This window comes from Scleropages formosus, chromosome 9, assembly GCF_900964775.1.
Source record: "Scleropages formosus chromosome 9, fSclFor1.1, whole genome shotgun sequence".
NCBI classification, from domain to species: Eukaryota; Metazoa; Chordata; class Actinopteri; order Osteoglossiformes; family Osteoglossidae; genus Scleropages; species Scleropages formosus.
Genome location: NC_041814.1, coordinates 19,875,369 through 19,895,580, shown reverse-complemented (window position 1 = coordinate 19,895,580; position 20,212 = coordinate 19,875,369). Strand labels below are relative to the sequence as shown.

The window sequence follows — 20,212 nt, the reverse complement described above, 5'->3', positions numbered from 1 at the left end:
CACATTGATTTTATGGTCTGTTACCTTTTCAATGCAAAATAAAATTAAGAGCTGATGCAATCTTTGTTGCTCTCAACACCTGCCTACTGGACTTACACATCCACTTGCACTTTTAAAGATTAACAGGGCATGACTCTGTAAATCTGTCCCCTGGGTAGAATTTCCAGTTCTGTGAAAGGTGAAGCGGCCCATCTCCTCTAAATCTCACTTCGATGCACATGGCCCTTCTAATAATTGTTTGTTAAGGGTTACTCTTCCTTCACTTCCACTGTCACAGATGTTCTGCCAGTCTGTTGACTTCCATGCAGTTTTATGGTGGGCCAGTGGCATTTCTGCAGGTGATGTGTGAAACCGGTCAAGAAGGTTGACTCGGTCATGGAAATTAGGCTGGACATTTGCAAGCAGATCTACAGAGAAGGAACCTGAACAAACTCCTAGCCAACATAGACAATGACTCTCACCCTGTATACACCACCCTGGCTGGACAGAGGAGAGCCTTGAGCAGCCGGCTGCTCCAGTTGTGCCGCTCCAGGGTGCAACACCTGAAGTCACGTCTGCAGTCAGGCTCTACAATGTGTCCTCGCCAGTCTAAATGTGATTATCTATCCATGTATCTACGGAGGCCACGTTGGACCTCAAGGTAAATCACAGGGCATGCTGCCCCTGTGAGGAGGGCATCGGCAGCTGGTTAACGCCTTCCTACTCATCAGGTGAATCTGCACACCCTCCTGGGGTAAAGTACAGCTTGTGGCATAATCACTCAGCACAAAAGGGACAGGGCACATATGAAACCGAGCCCCTAAATCTACTGTGGATCCAAAGAGAACAGGCAAGATTTCATCAGACAACTGACAGGGCCCCAATCGCTGCCCTGGGGTGGGCAGCTGGGAAGCTACGCTGCGGATCACACGGCTCGAGCTAAACAGAGGGTACCCGTCTGCTTTACTGCCCCCTTGTGCTCGTGATGTGGCATAGTGTAAGAGGCGTCACAGGGCCGGGATTGCCTTCTTTCGCCTACTATTGCACAGCGCCTTCCATAGCCTTCAGTTGAATTTTAGACAGTGTCTTACACGTCACGTCTCTTATGTGAGTCATTAACATAAAGAGGATTAACGGCTGAATAATTTCTCACAGGAGTCAGGCGAGCTGGGCGTTGTGTGTACCGGCAGTGGCCTGGAACGAAACGCGAAGACAAAACGGAGCGGTCTACGAATGAGCCCGACGCCTGTGACTCCGTCTAGCAGGGCGATAAAATCAACGCACGTGCTCACTGCATACAACAAGGACACGACAATGCTGTCTGTTTGACAGAGTTGGATATTATACTTATTAAAATATGCATTTCAATGGCGAATTAACACATCGGAATTTGGCCGAGAGGCAATGATGCAACACGCTGACATAAAGTGACGCTTAAGTGCTCACATTTCGATATAATCTGCACACTGGCGATGCAATCACATTTACATATTATATATGGAACAGAAAATAAAGACAAGTTTTTAAACCAAAAATAAAAAATAAGACAAATAAACAACCCCCTCAGTGGTGGTTTAATGCTACAAAGCAGCCTTAGCACAGTAATACTGAAACATGGGAAACACTTCATATCGAGTAAGAAGGCACACACACTCAGAGGCTACATTTGGAAATAAAACACTTAATGGTCATCATGCACGAGTAATAACATTTAGAATGGCACTGTAATACCCAGCTCCTTCTGCTTTCTTAAAATAAAACATTTCAGATTCTTATCAACATTATAAAATTATTGCATTACATTACATACATATTCTGTATATAGTTTACTTGAGGCATATTGTATATTTTCATCATTACCCACATACAATATGGATAAGCACAGATTGTCATTTTAATTAAAATGGCTATAATTCTTCATTTTAGTAACAGCAACAATGGTTCAATATCACCTACAGAGTGGAAAACGAATCCCTTTTTTGAATTTCAGCTTATTTTATGCTGTTCGTAGGCTTTCCAGTTTAATCTTACCCACTCTTGCCATCTTTATGTACAATATAAAACCTGAATGTGTGTTGGAACCTAACATGACAGTACAACCTCTCCGCAGAGAGGTTCGGCTATCTGGTCTGTCTCATTGACAAAGTGCTACAATATCGTTGTTGAAAATTTTTTTTAAGTGTTGTAACTGAATCCAGAATGTTCAGTTTAAGTCGCTTTGATGCGACGTGAGATGACACATTTTAACCACTCTTTTCTCCATGCACATTTTAAAAAATGGTTTATCCAAGGAGGTATGATCTTGATTGTCATGGCAATGAAGGGAGTGCTTCTCGTCTCGATGACGCGAGCAGATCAAAGACTGATCAGACTCATCGATCAGGGTTAGGATTTCGCTGACGACCTCAGCAGGTGGGAGCAGCTAGGCAGTCCCGAGTGTGAGGATCACCGTGAGGAGGAGGCCGAGGACCAGGTGGTGAGACACAGCGCCCCTGGCAGGAAGCCCCGATGAGCTGAGGGTGGAGACGTTGACTTCAGAGGCGAGGAAGGCAGAGGCGGGGACGTGGGACATGAGCGTGGGGCTGCCGTAGTTGATCAGGGAGTCGATCTTCTCTGCCTCCTTACTACAGGCCTCAATCTGGGGCATGGGAAAAAAAAAAAAAAAATGAAACATATGTGTGGTTGCCAAGTGGCTTAAGCAGAGAAGGTGCTCTTTCTGAATTCATGCAGAACTTTATAATTTAGATTGCGGTTTGAATATGTACTGCCGTTTGTCACTTTTGAATACTGCAGCGCGACCACTATGCCTATCCCAGATCGAACCCAGCGCACAGAGAAAGCTGTCGGCCCCAGGACGCGTATCGGAGCAGAGCGGGTTCTTGGGGATGTAACGAAAAAATGGTGGTACACCATCAGAGCATCACACGGTCAGATGAGTCCAGCAATCTGAGCGCGGAGACAAAAATTAATCGCATCGCAAAATTAGCTGAATGCTGAAAACTGGACAACGATTGATCTTTTCGTGATGGACCTGTAAAATTCAAGAAAGAATTCATCCCCTGTTTTCAGCTGCATGTGAAAGAAGGCTGGGGCAGGTGACTTGAGGACTCGGTGTTATACCAGGAATTTCTCGTGGGGCATTCTAGTCCTTCAACAAGTGCATGGGTGGTATTGAGATGAAGCTGCATTTGAGCTTCATGAGGAGGAAGCAGAAGAAGCACCCATGTGTATGCTTTTCACATTCCCTTTCTAAGAGCTTCAGTCCTTCATGCTTTTACAGGTGGAGGCTGACCCTATCGGTGTGACTCCGGGATACAGTGCGAGGCGGGCTAGCACCTTCCACCTCTGGGGGAGCCTCCCGACACAGCGCCATCCACCATCTCTCGGGCCGGCCAGTGACTCACCCCACAGGCGTCCTCGAACCTAGACACCTCTCAGCACAAAGTGATGGTCAAATGAACGAGACCCAGCAGGTACAGCTGCTCGAAGAAGCTCAAGTAGCGCCTGCGGGTCGCCGCTGTTGCCGAGTCCACCTTGAAACCAATTATATGAAGTACTCTCTGGACTTGTGTAAAGAGAGGCTTCAAAACAGAGCCTCATTTGTGCCCGTCTAATTGGCTGCGTGGGGTCAGGGGTGCGCTTCAGAGCGAGGTGCCAACATGCCTGAGGAGCAGAGCGCATCGGCGGACACATATAAACTTTAAACAGCGGCGCCCACGACTGGGTCGCTGCACTGGCGGGCACCGCGTTAACCTTCAGCAACGTCTGCCTTGGCAACGGGGACAAAAATAACCCGTGTGGACAAGCTCCCACTTCACACACCAGCAGAAGTGATACACGGATCGGAGCAGGATGCTTCTCCGTTGTCGTGAAGAACCAGGACGCAGCAGCAACAGCAGCAGCAGCAGCAGCAGCCTAGCGCTGAAGGTGTACAGGAAAGGTGCGGTGCCATTAACAACGCGGGACAATGAATCCACGGGCTGCTGGGAATGCTGCCAAAGTGAGCACCAGTGACGTGGCAGCTCTTGTCGGGGTTAATAGGCAAAGCTGCACTTTCACACTTCGGGAGGAAAACCGAGGTTATTGTTTCATCTGGAAATTATTCACTCTATAATTGGTGACATAAAAAGTGTGAGCTTTAAACTGTAGGTCACTTTGGGTGAAGGCCTGCAGATGACTGGACCTCGGGCGACCACGTAGTGGAATGACAGCGCAGATGAGGGTATTGCAGTATTATTAATATGGTTTTCCAGAATCTGAAAAGGCAAAAAGGAAGAAACAGGCAAAGCGGAACACCCGAAAATCACTTCATTTCAATATGTGAAGCGACTTAACCGGTTAAGACTTTCATCAATAACCTAAAAAGTATTTTATTATAAATGCAGACTTCGCAAAGAAGGGCTGTAAATGCTATGTCGTCTTCTTTAAAAAATTACGTGCAAAAATTTAAAAAAGAAACCACGGATGTATTTCAAGTGATTTAAAATGCACACAACTGTTACCACAAAACATAAAAAATATTAAGGAAAAAAAAAAAAAAAAAACGCGGAAAAGAATTATTACTGGAATCATCGACTGACGTTATTGACTCACGGAGAGAGATTTTGGAAAGACCGCATAAGTGAACCCTGGACCCGACCCCATCAGTCTGGTCACGCGAGGATGAACCGTACTATTATCTTTATCAGTCTGTACGTGTCTGCTGCGTGTTAGTGTCATAGCCCTCGTACACCAGTGTAAACTGCTCTGTGTGTACAGTCCTCCTCTGCGCCATGGGTAAATCAGCAAGAGTAGTGTGGTACCTGCTGCACTCGCTCCCGGTCCAGGCGCCGCGCAAACACTTTACCTGCAGTGGGGTGGGCTGCTGGTCAACGGGCACGACGAGGACAACGATCTCCGAGTCGATGCTCAGGTAGCCGAAGACGTCACATTGTGGCACGGAGACATGTAGTCTCAGGATCCGCAGGATGTCATGGATCGTCACGGGCAGGTTGTGGTTCAGCTGCAGGAGAGTAACGGTAACGGTAACGGTAACAGTGCAGAGCAGCGCAGCGCAGCCGCACTCGAGGAGGGCAGCTGGCGGCACAGAGGTTCAGGTTATTTGCTTTCAGCGTGATGCTTGCTGGTTCTGGTACAAAGAGTGGTGCTGCTGCAGTATCTGAGAAATAGAAATGTGTTCATAACCGGACTTGTTTTCAGCTACAATTTTTACAACTAGTAAAAATCACTTATTACAAAATCACAATTAACAGAAATTTCTATCAGAAATCTCCCGATTTATTTGTGCTTTAGGTTCTGCTAAAATCTCAGCTATACCTATAATAAACAAAAATTACTTTGCAATACTTTTTAAGTGGGGAGGTGCCGTGGTGCAGTGGGTTTGGCCTGTGCCTGCTCTCTGGTGGGTCTGGGGTTCAAGTCCTGCTTGGGGTGAATTGTGATGAACTGGTATCCTGTCCTGGGTGTGTCCCCTCCCTGCTGACCGATTCACCCCACAAACACGTGGACTATTTGTAATCTTGTTTTTGGTCCCCGACCGAAGCTGTAAACACCGCGGAAGGGAGTTGGATCAGGTGGTGCCACACTCCCGTTCTCTTTGGGTGCCTTTTACTGACATCTACCAGCTTGGCAGGTAAACACAGGTATCATTCGCTCCACCGCAGACAGAAGTGTCAGAAAAACTGAAAATGAGCACTGTTCTTACAGACGGTCAACGCCAAGTGGTGCAGTGGTTAGGGCTGATGTTCTCTGATATGAAGGTTCATGGTTAAAAATACCCTACTGTGTAAATGGGTGAATAATTGTAAAGCTGCCTGGTGTATAAACACTGGGAGTTGAGGTAGGCAAATAAAGAATAATAAAATTATTATGACTATTGTTCACAGAAAGCCATCATCCTGCATTTCATGGAGAATATAGGAGCCACTGTGTCCTCTGCTGGTGATGGGTGTCACTGCATTTTGATTTAGTTCCTCAAAGGTAATAAAAGAATATAATAAAAGCACACAACCGAGCTCTGAGAAAAAAAACATAAAACTGGGCATTATGAAAGGAAAGACCACGGTGTTTAAATTTTCTGGCTTATATTATCGACATTGGCTTACCTTTTACTTGAAATTTATGGGTGAAAATGCCTAAAGAGCTAATTTGCCTTTGCAGATGTAATTGCAGATTTAACCCAGGCAAGAGACAAATTGTATTATTGACCGAAACAGCATAGAATTTCACCTACCTTTGCAAAAATATTCATCTGTCCAGCGTTCCAGAGTATCCGAAGCATTCCTGCACACAGGGGACAGCAGGCACCTACAAACACACGGAGTAATCCCTTTGACACAGCAACCGCTGCCAAACACACCCTCCACGGGCGCTTTTACACAGACCCATTACGCCGCAATCTCGGGAAAAAAAAACAAAAAAAAAAAACAACCATATCTTTCATAACCACAGTGCGTTAAACATCTTCCGCGCAGCGATACTCACCCTGTTAAACGTGTCCATCGCACAATAAGCAGTGTGCAAGAAGCCTGTTACACTGCAACCTCTCTTTAATATGTATATCACACAGAAGCCACAACTAAATACATTTGCCACACAATAACACTTATTAAGTACATCTGTCACACAATAATCCCAATTAAAAAGCCATCAAACAGCAATGGCTGTTAAACACATCCGTCACACACCAATCCCTCTTAAACACGTCTGTCACATAAAAACCCTGATGAACACATCCCTCGCAGTAATCTTTCCTAAACGCTTCCATCACACAGCAGGCACCGCTAAAACACATCCGTCACTCTGCATCCCCGGTTAAACGCACCTGTCACACAGTAATCCCCACTCAACATTTCGGTCACTTATAGGGCAATCCATGGTAAAATAACGTAAAGCCAGGATTCTTTGCCCCGGGTCAATGTACCCGTTGGCGGTCTGCGGACGGTCGGAGGGGACCGTGACGCACAGGCTTGCTTTGAAAACACCACTCTAACTAATGTTAAAAACAATAATTGCCATGCTTTCACCATCTATGGAAATAATGGCTATTGATAGTAAAACTGTGGTTATACTTCCTCAGTTTACTTGTGGGTGGTTTTTGAACAGGGCTCCTTAGCTTTGATCAAATTCTTCTTAAAGGGCTCTGCCGCCTACAAAAGGTTAAGGAACTCTGATGTAAATGCCAGGAGAACAAGACACAAGAACAGTTTTTTTTTCCCCTCGGGCATCACCCTCATGAACAGCTACACTCCCCTATAGGTCTCCTATCAGTACAATATATCCCTCCCACACACACACACACACACACACACATTTTCAGAACCGCTTGTCCCATACGGGGTCACAGGGAACCGGAGCCTACCCGGCAACACAGGGCGTAAGGCCGGAGGGGGAGGGGACACACCCAGGACGGGACGCCAGTCCGCCGCAAGGCACCCCAAGCGGGACTCGAACCCCAGACCCACGGGAGAGCAGGACTGTGGTCCAACCCACCGCGCCACCGCACCCCTCTACAATATATCCCATCACCTTATAATTTACTTTTTTGTATTTATTCCCGTTACTCTGTAAATATGCTATATATTTATTCTGTACGTGTGTCAGCTGTCTGTCTTGTCTATTGTCCGTAATACTGAAAGCACCAAAGCAAAATCCTTGCGTGTATCAGCACGCCTGGCAAGTAAAACCTCGTTCTGATTCTGATCAGACAAGAATCGCTGGTGCCGTAGTTAAATAATAGGCAGCAGGTGGCGCAGTCCTTAGAGCTTATAGCCATTACTCAAATTACCCAAGCTCAAACCCCCGCTCCTGCTGTAATACCCTTGAGCAGAGTACTTACCCTAAATTGATACTGTAAAAGTACCCAGCTACATGAATGGGTAAATCACAGCGAACAGCACAGTACAGAAACTTCACATTCTAAGTCACTTGGAAGACAATCTGCATTAGCCAAACAAATAAATGTAACCCATCAAAAAGGTTCCAGCTCAAGTCCTGGCAAAAAAAAAGGGCCCAGTGACCAGTACTGTACCTTAGAGCAAAGTGCTGAACCGCACAGGCTTAGAACAAAATTAATTACTAGGGGGAAAAAAAAACACCTCTGAATCACCAACTTGGCTTTCACTGCACGACTAGGCAACATGCAAATATGCTTACTGGAGCAGATACATTTAACAGCATTAAGCACAGGTCATTCAGCAGTTTTCTGAAATAGATTTTCATTGTGTGGTCACAATGAGGGCATCGGTCTAACCGTTCATTTCCAATTCAAATGTGTGGAATCAGGACCTGAATATGAATAGGAAATCTGCTAGGAAGAGAACAGACGAAGTCAGTTTTACGATGATCAAAACAGCAGCTTTACAACGTTGGCACGGAAATATTCATTTGTGCTTGTTTTAAACACGGTATCACCTAAAGCACGTTGCACCGAATGACTTGCATTTCCTTACTGACAAAGTGATTATGTGAAGCACTGGACAAAAAGCGGAGATTAATCCTATGGCTGTGATTATGTGTAACCTCATCTCCTGGAAACCTAAACCCAAAATCAGTCAAAAAAAAAAAAAAAAACAGATGAACCCTGAAAATTGCTCGGAGCGCATCTAAGCTAACTACCTGCAATCACACACACACACACACACACACATTTTCAGAACCGCTTGTCCCATACGGGGTCACGGGGAACCGGAGCCTAACCCGGCAACTCAGGGCGTAGGGCTGGAGGGGGAGGAGACACACCCAGGACGGGACGCCAGTCCGTCGCAAGGCACCCCAAGCGGGACTCGAACCCCAGACCCACCGGAGAGCAGGACTGTGGTCCAACCCACTGCGCCACCGCACCCCCTCTACCTGCAATCAATATTGAGATATTCTAGTATCTTATTCCGCTTGGTTTTGTGATTTATGTCCTGAGGTTTCCAATAAATAATCATCAGTCATTTTAACCACTTAATCCTCTTTCGACATTTGGTCGCCGCCGCATCTTCGTTGTCGGAGATGAGCCGTACGGATATGTTTAGGGCAACAGAGGGGTTAGGCCACTCACCGGGGGGAGTGATCGGGTTGCAGTCCTTGGAAGGGAGCGGCGGGCAGTGGACGGCGTTGCACCCGGAGTCGGGGGTGTACTCGGACACGGCCCCCACCGCCTGGCAGCGTCCGTGGTAGTCGACGGCAACGCGGTCCGAGTAGGCTTCGCACACCGTGTTGTAGGTTTCCCCATTCTGTCCACACACTGGCCAGGGGGTGCCGCAGGCCTCCTGTTGGGTGCGAGCGCGTGCCCGCACGCGCACACACACACACACACACACACACACACACACACACACACACACACACACACACACACCAGAGGTAGTGGTCAGCCAACACCGCTGCTCCTCTTCCATGCGCTCCACTCCTCCCATGTCAGCTTTCATTCTTGGCTTTCTAAGAACTGCTGTTTTATTTAAAGGAGGCAAATCAATTTCCTCCCCCAAAATCGAGGCAAACAAGCTGATTGCATTCTCATTCATTTCGGTAACATGACGCTACAGCAGAAGTAGCTTTTAATGAGCAGTCGGCCGTAAGTGGGGCACCGAAGACAGCCACTTCCCATTCAGCCATCTCCCGGAACAAATGGAGCGTAGCGCCATCAAGCAAAGTTAAGCCAGTGGTGGGAAGTGATACTTCAGAGATACTGGATCCACAAAACACTCGACAGCTACCCTGAGCACGCACACTTCACCCGAGTGCTGTGCACTGTGAGTGCCCTGGAGAAATGTTTAAAAAAAATAATTAAAAAAAAAAAAAAAAAACACAGATCCATTACAAAACTCGCCGCGGATATGCTGAGACCGAGAGTCAGGGGCCGAGAATGGCAGAGGTTCCCCGTTTCCCACTAATCCGACTTTCCCCTACAGGTCAGGGAGCGGTGTATCCGCAGCCGGAAAGAGCCGCGCAGATGGCAGCAGATGGTTACGCAAAAGGCTCTTTGGACAGCGGAAGACGCAGTAAAGGCTCGTGATTGAAGAACCCAGCGGGTACCTGTTAAGGTCTTTTCCACTCCTCACCACTGCGGGCACTGACAAGGCCACGGGAGCGAGAGCACAGAGACCAAGCAGGCGGAGCTGAGGACAGAGCAGAGGACAGAGCGGAAGACATCTGGAAGCCCGGGGGGCCAAAGAGAGGGTCGACTGAGAAAGGAGGGAGTGAAGTGAGATCGTGTCGGGGCAGAGGAGGGGTTTTTTTTTTCTTAAAAAAAAAAAAAGAAAACTCTGGGCAGCAGAACAGACACTGTGTCACGGTGGGCCGATGACCCTGGGCAGCATGTAGCGCCGTGGTTAAGGACACACCCTTTGCTCATTCAAGCCCCATTCAAGCAGGGCCTGGTACTGTACCATTGTGCAGGGTATCGAACTCCAACGTTCCAGTTCAAATATTCAGCTGCGTCAACGCCGCGAAGCTTCTGCTAGCGGAAGAACTACTTACACACTGCATACAAATTGTGATACTTCTGCATTCGTGCTGCTGCAGACTGTCATACTCCTGCGCGCATGCACATGCCAGAACAACCGGACACGAGTCAGATCATGAGCCCTGCTTTCGAAGAGCGACCTCATTTGTCACAGGGCACATGCGGAAGAAACCAATTCACCTACCACACCCACTTTGATCAATACGCTACCAACATTGACCAGGTCTGCTCAGGTACGGATGGCAGAAGAAAAAAGATCAGAGATCAGAAGTGCTGGCAGAGTGGTTTCAGGGTTTGGACATTTCATCAGAACATCTCCTGCCAACTCCTACTAGATGATGCCAGTAAAGCTGCAACTAAAACCACTGTATCACCCTGGCAGTGCCCCCCCGCCCCCCAGCGGAGAGCAGCGAGGGAAGGTGGGTGGGGAGCGAACCCTACCTGGCAGTGCCCCATGTAGGCTGGCGTCTTCCCTCTCTGGTAGAGCAGACAGAGGTTGGCGTGCTCCACGCCAGCTGTGTCACACACAGGGTCCAGCTGAGATTTGTCGCAGGTGAAGGAGTTGCTCAAGCAGTCGTACTGCTTGCAGGGGTATTCTGCGAAGCTCGTGAGACACACTCTCCGGTTGGGCACGCATCTGGAAGACAGGCAGCATGTGCTGCTCTTAACTGCACCGCTCACAGCAGTAATATGCTGTTTGAACTAAAACGGTTGTATCTGCATTTCCGCAAACACATCCCAGCATGCATTGCCTATACCGAGACAAAGCAGCTCTCTTCAAAAGCAAGTAATAACGCCGTCTGGTGAAGTTACACTATCTGGTGTCTTCCACTGTCTGAAGAGTCTTTTGCTAGCTGGTAGCGTAGTGGTTAGAGCCGCTGCCTTCGGATCCGAAGGTCGCAGGTTCGAATCTCGTCTCTGGCTGTTGTACCTTTGAGCAAGGTACTTACTCTAAATTGCTGCGGTAAAAAAATTACCGAGCTGTATAAATAGGCACATAATTGTAGGAAGACTAACATTGTGAGTTGCTTTGGAGAAAAGCATCAACTACATGAAAAGATGTAAAGATTTGTGGAAAACAAAAACAGGTCCCCCTTTCCACTGACATATCGCATATGAAAAAGCAACGTCGGCTGATGCCTCAGGTTACAAACACAACCTGCACATCAAGTGTCTGCAACTTGATTTGCTTGTAAGTCCAAAGTCACTTAGAGTTAATAAAAATGTCATCAATCTATCCATGATTTAGGTTCTGTAAAAATCTTGGATATTGCCATAATAAATACTTAAAAAAGGAAAAAAAAAAAGACTTAATTTTAACATTTTTAATTTCAAGCTACATTAAAACTAATTTAAAATGAGTGAATACCGAGTGTGTCCCAATTTCATCCTATAAATATATATGCAAGCATGTTTGTCATCTTGCTATTGATCACCAGCACGCACAAGTTGTAAACACTGGGGAAGCCAGTTGAAATAAGTCGGTGCTACAATCCTATTCTGTTTGAGTGCGTCTTACTGCTATCTTTTGGCTGTGTGTGTGTTAATAGGCTGCTTTCACTGCGTGACCAACAAAAAGTTTACAAAATAAGTGATGAAAATCTAATTTAAATCAAACAAACAAACTGGAAAATTTTCCTTTCAATACTCGCCACTGAACTGTTTTCAATGGGGGGCCACTCAACGCAAAAATGAATCAATGCTTGCCACTTCTTGACTATGGAAAAACAAATTAACACTTTCAACTTAGCAAGACAAGGTTGCACTGGACTAAAGAAAATGAAAATCAGACCTGATTATTTTAAAAGGGTAGGTTCAATAAAAAAATATCTTGTCAGGCAGTTTATAAAAGCACACTTTCAAGGACCTATAAGCAGCAAATATTAGAGAGCTCTATAAAAGTCTTTGGAAGTGATTCAAGGCATGTGTGAAAAGTATGAAGTCTAACTCAAGCATAACGCCATTCCGATCGGCGTCGGGGGCACCATTAACAGCAACCGGACCAGTGACGATTCATTGGGACGGGATAATAACGGACTGGCTGGGAAAGGCTCCAGGGTTCAGCTGTACGGTGGATTTCGTATCAAGCAGGGTCACACGTGGGTGACCTGTTCACATGCGCATCTGTGCATCCAGCTGCTCCGCAGCACAGATATCCGGGCAAACTCTCGAAAGTGTGGACCCTGTGTCCTTTTCATCTTCACTGCGAGAAGTGCCATATGTGGCTCCACATGACACTGGGGCGGAGGCTTTCTGTTAAGGAACTCGTGTGACACTGTCATCAAGACAAGAGGAAATTTAAAGGAAGTTAAGCCACGGAGCAGCACGTGCTTGGGGAAGGGGGACTGGACCCAGTGTGGGTTCAGATAGCAAGATGCCCACAGTAGTCGCCCCCCTTTTTAACCTGTAGAAAAAGAAAGCTGCGGGTGTCGTGTGGATTTAGGCTCTTTGGAGAGCATCTGCACAAAGAAATGGCTGAAATAAAATCAAAGGGATGTGACCCTCACCTCTGACCCTTCGGACAAGGATTGCGGGAGCAGGGGTCGCGATCCCGGCAGGAGCCGAACCCAAACTGGTTGTCGTGGAGGCCCATGCAGCGGGCGACGCACGCGCTCGGGTAGGTGCGCCCATTCTGCGCACACACGGGCACGAACTGGTCGGCGCAGCCACAGGGCAGCCCTGCAGGGGTCAGAGCACAGGAGGGAAAACATCAGCGAGCGACACGCACAAGTGCAAGTGCAAAGGGACACCCCCCAGGAGATCTGCAAGGCATTGCATTACGTTCATTCCTTAAGATGATAATTTTGCCAAAGCATGCGCGCACGCGCGCACACACGCACACACGCACACACACACACACTGTCTGAACCACTTGTTCCATACGGGGTTGCAGGGAACCAGAGCCTACCCGGCAACACAGGGCGTAAGGCCGGAGGGGGAGGGGACACACCCAGGACGGGACGCCAGTCAGCCGCAAGGCACCCCAAGCGGGACTCGAACCCCAGACCCCCCAGAGAGGAGGACCCGGTCCAACCCCCTGCACCACTGCACCCCCCATTAAACTTCACCAAAGCAATGATTCCATAATTCACACAACATGGCAATTTTTACTGAAGGAATTCGCAGGAAGTACCTTCTTCAGGGGAAATACGGCAGGAGGTGGGATTCAAACCTGGGTTTTTCTAGTTGAAGGTGGCAGTTCTAACTATTGTATCACCTGCTGCCCCATATCTTCTATAGGCTCAGTATCTATCTAGGCGTGGAAAGCAGGAGTAGCACAGCACTGCTTGCAGTACAGTGATTGATTGGGGAGGAAGCAGATAGGGTTAAAGGTCAAAGGGCAGACCTGACAGCAATTCTCATACATAAGGCTGCAAAAAGGTCACGAAGACAGCACTGCGTAGCAGCTGCAGCCCCCAAACACTGGCCCACCTGTGAAGCGCCGATGCTCCTCCTCCAAGCTGTCAGCAGTAAGGCACTGACGTTTGGAACACAACACATCTCCGGAGAAGCAGGAACACAACTGGCAGCCCATCATGAAGGAGGTCCCATGGTCTGGTGGAGCAGGCACAAGCCCAGAGAAGACACAATCCCGGCACCCTGAATCAGTATCTCAACTCTGGAGCTCACACACACATTGTCTGAACCGCTTGTCCCATACGGGGTCGCGGGGAGCCGGAGCCTAACCCAGCAGCACAGGGCATAAGGCCGGAGGGGGAGGGGACAAACCCAGGACGGGACGCCAGTCCATCACAAGGCACCCCAAGCGGGACTCGAACCCCATACCCACTGGAGAGCAGGACCCGGTCCAACCCACTGCACCAACTCTGGAGCTATACATATTTATACATCCATCATCCCACGCACACACAAAGGCAAGACATTAAACTTGTGCCAAGAAATTGTAACTACAGTCGCAATAAGGTGTGACCACTAGGTGGCGGAGTTACACACAATCAAAGATGGAAGGATGTAGTATTCATAGCTGGATCCCTCCTACCCTAGAAAGCACACATGCATGTGCACACACAAACACACACACACACACACACACACACACAGCAGGCCTAACCAAGCTGAGCGGGGCGCCCTCGCAGCGTGCTCCTTTCAAGTCACTTCAACGCCAGTGTGGGTGCACCACAAAGGCACCGCAGGAAGGAAATGCCAGCATGCGGTCGCTTTATTTTTCCTTTTTAAATTTAGTGTTTTTCGTGCAAAATTGGTATAAATGATGGCGTGTGCCTGCATACGTGTGTGCATTATCTGCTCTCTGTCGCTGCCTCACGGCACCCTTCTTAAAAGCAGCAATTGCCAAATTCAGCTCAGCTACACTAGTTTAGCCTGACATCGGTTTAATTTTATCACTGACAATTTACGTAACATTGTTGACAAAAGTGCATCACATGACTCTTACAATGCTTTTCTAAAAAGGCACCTTCTAGGAGGAGAGTTAGGTTCTCAACTTCTGTGACCCTGCATTGGGTAAGCACTTTGGATGGATGGATGGATGGATGGATGGATAAGCAGTAACCGGTAAGAGCCATGCCTGGGACTGCCAAGGGCCCCAGGACCTGTTTGTCTGCTGCTGCCCAGGAAGCGAAAGCTATTCATCAAATGGTATGAGATGTGATCCTAAGCTGAAAACCGAACGAATGCCAAGCTCCATCTGCCCATACGACTGCGTCTAAAGATGAGTGGAAGTACTCGTTCTTGCACACCACAGTGTTAAAAGGGCAAGGTGTTGCTTCGGTAGTTGAATGAGAGGAAAGAGAGCCCACTTCTTCTTTGGGCTCCGACGGTGCAGGTCTTGGAGGTGTCCACGCAGGGCATCTCGGAACAGCTCTCCAGTCGGCCGCTCTGGCCGCAGACGCACAGCTCGTGGCAGCCCGGCTGGCCGCCGCGCGTCGGCACCTGGATCCTCGCCTCCGTGTGCACCAGGAACTCCGAGGCCTCGCACAGCTTGCAGCCTGCGGCGACACGGTGCGTCCGTGTTCTCAGCCTCACGGATGCGGAGTTATGGATCCGCACACGTACGTGACACGCCATCACACTGACCATATGTGGCACAGCAGCAGCGCGCGCGCTTGACGCGCGCAACGCTACGGAATGCCACGGATATCAAATAAATCTCTTGTTTAACAAAGCGGTCTTAATTTACTGTTATTTTGGTAAGAATCTGTTCATTTCTGCCAGCTTTTCCAGTCCAGCTTTAATACAACAATAATCCCTTTGGAAGTTCACATTTATGTACTTCGCTGACACTGTTCTCCAAAGCAACTTATTTGGGTTAAGCTGCTTACAATGATTTACCCATTTACACAGCTGGGTCATTTTCACCACATCAACTTAGGGTAAGCGCTTTGCTTAAGGGTACCACAGCAGGAAGTGGGATTCAAAATCGTGACCTCGAGCTAAAAGGTAACATGTCTAACCACTGCGCCACCCGTTGCTTTAAACATAAACACCCATCCTAGGATGGAGAAAAAGGGGCACCTGGCACACAGAGGTACGGCAGGCAATCCTGGCCCGGCTGACAGCCCTTCCTGTTGACCTCACACAGCTGGTTGCTCAGGCAAGGGTTTGGGTTACAAGGGTGGATCACCTCCTCCATGACTCCTCCCAGCAAACTGGGTCCTGCTGACAGGGACACGCACTCAAGATCAGTATATCAGTATACTTGGTAAACCCGGCACCTTTCGCTGTATTAATAGCAGTCTGTTGGTCACTCGATAAGTTACGGATGCGAATATCTGAGGATTCATTCTATACATATATACGCGTGCACGCACGCACCCGTACACATGTTTAAATAAAGCTGAAGTCCACTGGCTAACTACTGGTTCTATTTTGGGAAGTATAAGCAGGCAGTTTGAATGGCCAGTTTGTGTTTGATCTCTGTAGGAGTCTAAAACAGCCCCGCTCCTTTATAGACGGCCCATCCCGCAAACGCCCGTCCGCGCTCACTCACTGAGGTATCTCTCCAGCGGGATGCAGCGCTCAGGGTCATCGGTAGGGGAGAGCAGGTCGCAGATGCGCTCTGGAGTCTGCCCTTCTTGGAAACGGCGCCGGTCGCCGCACTGGGTCAGGATGTCCACGCAGTCTGACCTGCAGAGATGGGTAGAGGCCGCTTCACGCCGAGAACCCAAAGGTCAGAACTCAGAGCGGTCAGAGAGGACCAGGCATCCCGATCCGCTGCGAGGCACCTTCGGTTTACCATATTTTGCTTTCGGAGCTGAACATGTGCTCTTGAGCCAGTTTGCTGCTCTAATGGGAAAAATTGCTCGCTGTCTCCAGTCATTACACAATGGCTCCTACCATCTGCAATGTAAACACGGTGAAACTGAAAAATGCGACCCGCGTTTGAAGTCCTTTTGCTGTTTTTGCTTCGGCGGCTGCCGGCTCACGTAAGGAATTCTCAGATGTCTGTGTAAATTCATTTAACATTTCGGGGTCCCGTTTAATTTCCTGACCAGCATTTTTCACCGTCCACCAGAAAGGCGGGCCCAGTAAATGGAATTAGATGTGTGCGTATTGGCTGAGTGCATCTGGGGCTCCAGGAACAGTACTGCAAATGGAACTGGTAAAACATCCTTTCTAATCACCTTAACGGGAGCACAGTGTATGATGTCAAAAGGGCAATCGGTAAACAAGGAGGTTGCACAGGAACAACACCTGAGCAAAGTAGAACTTAACCGAGTGCGAAAACAACTTTTGCCAGAGGAATTATGACAGGCTTAAAATAATCTTACATACTTGGAATGCTGGACTGTGCACCTTTTCCCCACATAACAGGGTTAATTCTTTCCATGAGAGCCCTGTTAGGGTAAAAAATTCTTATGGTTCACGGATTAAAAGTATGTCACCTTACTAAAGTATCAAATAAAAGGTATTTTTATGCTCTGATAATTGTCACGCGGGGCCGAGAGAACGGGGACGGCAGGACCCGAGTACGGAGTCGTTCGTCTGGATTCAGGGGATAAGGCAAGTTCTCGGAGTCAGAGACGGGCGAATGGTCGGTCAACTGGCGGTCGGCGTCTGAGCGAGGATCCATGGACGAAGCGAAAGGAGGGTCGGTCGGCGTTTCAACGAAGATCCGTGGACGTGGTCGGGAAACAAAGCGAAGGGACGAAAACCAGAAGACGAGAACGAAGAACAAGTGTTGAGCGTGCACTGGATGTCACGAAGGAGGGCGGTTGTCTCTGACGAGATTCCGCTAAGGTATGGGAGCAGAGGAGGGTCTTTTAAAGGATGAGAAGTTAGTCAGGTGCTGGACCACAGTCAGGTGCTGTCGGTTCAGTTGTGGGTGTGGACGTGACAATAATAGTAATACAAAAAACTAAATTATGTGTATATATATACACACACACACACAGTATATATTTAGATTATAGGGGACAGCTAGTAGCATAGTGGTTGAAGCTGCTGCCTTTGGACTCAAAGGTAAGGTCAAAGTTCAGTCCCCACCTCCGGCTTTAGCACCTCTGAGCAAGGTCCCTATCCTAAAATTTCACCGGTAAAATTACCCAGCTGCATAAATGTGTACATAATTGTAAGTAGACTAACACTGTAAGTTGCTTTGGAATTAAGAGTCAGCTAAATGAGTAAATATATATATTTGTAGCTTGTTTATATTTTCATTCATCCACCCTTTGTCGAAAACAGCTTATTTCCATAGTACTGAATGATAAAAGCCTGTTGTATATACTTTCAGTGGGGGCGTGGTGGTGCAGTGGGTTGGACCTGGTCCTGCTCTCCGGTGGGTCTGGGGTTCGAGTCCCGCTTGGGGTGCCTTGCGACAGACTGGCGTCCCTTCCTGGGTGTGTCCCCTCCCCCTCCGGCCTTACGCCCTGTGTTACCGGGTAGGCTCCGGTTCCCCGCGACCCCATATGGGACAAGCGGCTCTGAAAATGTGTGTGTGTGTGTGTATATACTTTCACATGCCATTGTAGGAATTTTTTGTTAAAGCAGATCCCATCATTTAAAGGTTGTGTATATTTATGGATTTCCCACCATTTGTTCCCAGTTACCATTTGCTGTTTCACCAGCACAGTCAAACTATTCTGAAGTATTCTGTGTAAAGCAGGAGTACGGTGGTTGCTGTGGCAGGCTAGCAACAATTATTCTCCTGTATTTAAAATATGCTCACTTCCTGAAACCCACAATAAAGTAGACTTGTGCTTGAGGTCTTTCATCAGAATCCTGCAACTCCCCATGCGCAGATTAAGAGAATTAATTATCCATACCATGCTAGAAAAACTACTTAAAGATTTAATAGGCCTCCTCCAGAATTGCGCTCTCCGCACACCCTGTTTATCTGGATGACATTAAAAGGCCAGTGGAAAGAAAGATGCAAACATCCGCAGACCAGAGGTACTAATCAGAACGCGCTTCTGAAAACAGGCCCGGCTGGGGCGGAAGCAAATGGGATCCAGGGTGCCTGGGGCTCCGGGGGTGTCGGACACGCACCTGCAAATGATGCTGCCGCGGGATTTGCTGTAGCAGGGCTTGATCTGCAGGGCGCAGGCCACAGCCTTCCACATCTCCGGCCGGCACTTTCGGATGTCCAGCACGGGGATGTTCATGAAAGGCATGCGGATGGTGCCGTTGGACCACAGCTTGATGTCGTTCATCGCCCCCTGGTCGGACTGCGTGTTGCAGCTGCGGAACAGCTCCGTGGGCCTGTGGAGCCGGATACACAGGAACAAACGGTACGGGAGGAGAAAGGCTGCAGGGAGCCAAGACTGAAATCTTAGAGACACACACAGAGTACTGATTGAAAAAAATCATCTCACACTTCTATTTTTTCGCCTTCTCCTTCCAGAAAAACATACTACAACGAAGTGACCTAGACAAAATATTCTTTCAATACAGAAAACTAACAGAAATGTTCAAAAGTAATCAACAACAAAAAATGACTTGCTCTTACCAGCATTTGGAAAAGAAGTCATAATACTGCAAGAAAATGCAGGAAAAATGTATTTTTATGAACAATGGAAAGTGATGTGTCATTCTGTGGGCACTTATCGCGGTGGATCTCTTCTGCATCGTGCAGCCCTCACGAACGCATCCCAAGTTTGCAGCTTCCGCTAATGAACGACTGAGCCTAAGAGACTCCCCAGAGTAGAGTTGGAGAAGTTGCTGGACTTTCCATAGTGACCCTGGACAGAAAGGAACTTTCATGCACATGCAGAACACGCCCAGTGATTGACTGGAAGGTGCATGGGTATTTCCAGTCTAAGGGTGATATGGTCAGATGCTGGTCCCCAGCGGCTGGCTGCCGTACAGAGCACCGCCGCACTCCTGCCCTAGGAGGTCATTCTGCTGGCCACAGAGACCAGAGCGTCATTTTAGGACCCATCTAAGGTTCTTCAGTCTGCTCATTCTCATGTCCTCATTTGCTCGAGGTGGCACGGTAACACCATTCTCAGCGGTGGTAAGACAGCATAGTATTTTGCCCTGATCTCAGACTGAGCAATCTGCACAATCTCCAACCAATGAACAGTAAACTTACAAAATAATACTTGAGATGAGTTACCATACAGCTGGAAAGACTGAAAGGACCATTGCGTCTTTCTAACAAATTAAGCAATGGTTCTGAAACCATGAAATTCCTGTTGTCACCCACCGAATGTACAAGACATTAACCTTTTTTACTCGATAAATTTAGGGTAAATACTTGGCCCAAGGGAATTAGAGCAGGAGCAGGGATTCCAACCGAGGCTTCCCTGCAAGGCGACAGCTGTATCTCCAGCTACCTACTTCCACTTACTTTCACAAATG

At 48.0% G+C, this 20,212-nt stretch overlaps 1 protein-coding gene across 2 annotated transcripts in view; it reads right to left on the bottom strand.

The window, feature by feature from the left end:
- Window positions 1-1,358: 1,358 nt before the first annotated feature.
- reck (reversion-inducing-cysteine-rich protein with kazal motifs) overlaps window positions 1,359-20,212 on the bottom strand; it is a 48,526-nt gene continuing 29,672 nt past the window's right edge. Inside the window, exons 11-21 of one of the 2 annotated variants that reach the window (XM_029254630.1) lie at window positions 18,899-19,111; window positions 16,401-16,537; window positions 15,926-16,069; window positions 15,211-15,399; window positions 13,865-13,987; window positions 12,940-13,111; window positions 10,874-11,069; window positions 9,026-9,236; window positions 6,212-6,285; window positions 4,826-4,981; window positions 1,359-2,617 (exon numbers count right to left, since the gene is read on the bottom strand). In XM_029254630.1, the coding sequence (XP_029110463.1) occupies window positions 2,402-2,617; window positions 4,826-4,981; window positions 6,212-6,285; window positions 9,026-9,236; window positions 10,874-11,069; window positions 12,940-13,111; window positions 13,865-13,987; window positions 15,211-15,399; window positions 15,926-16,069; window positions 16,401-16,537; window positions 18,899-19,111 (1,831 nt within the window). In that variant the 3' untranslated portion in view covers window positions 1,359-2,401. The remainder of the gene's footprint in view (window positions 2,618-4,825; window positions 4,982-6,211; window positions 6,286-9,025; window positions 9,237-10,873; window positions 11,070-12,939; window positions 13,112-13,864; window positions 13,988-15,210; window positions 15,400-15,925; window positions 16,070-16,400; window positions 16,538-18,898; window positions 19,112-20,212) is intronic. The other variant, XM_018754115.2, reaches the window with a different exon arrangement.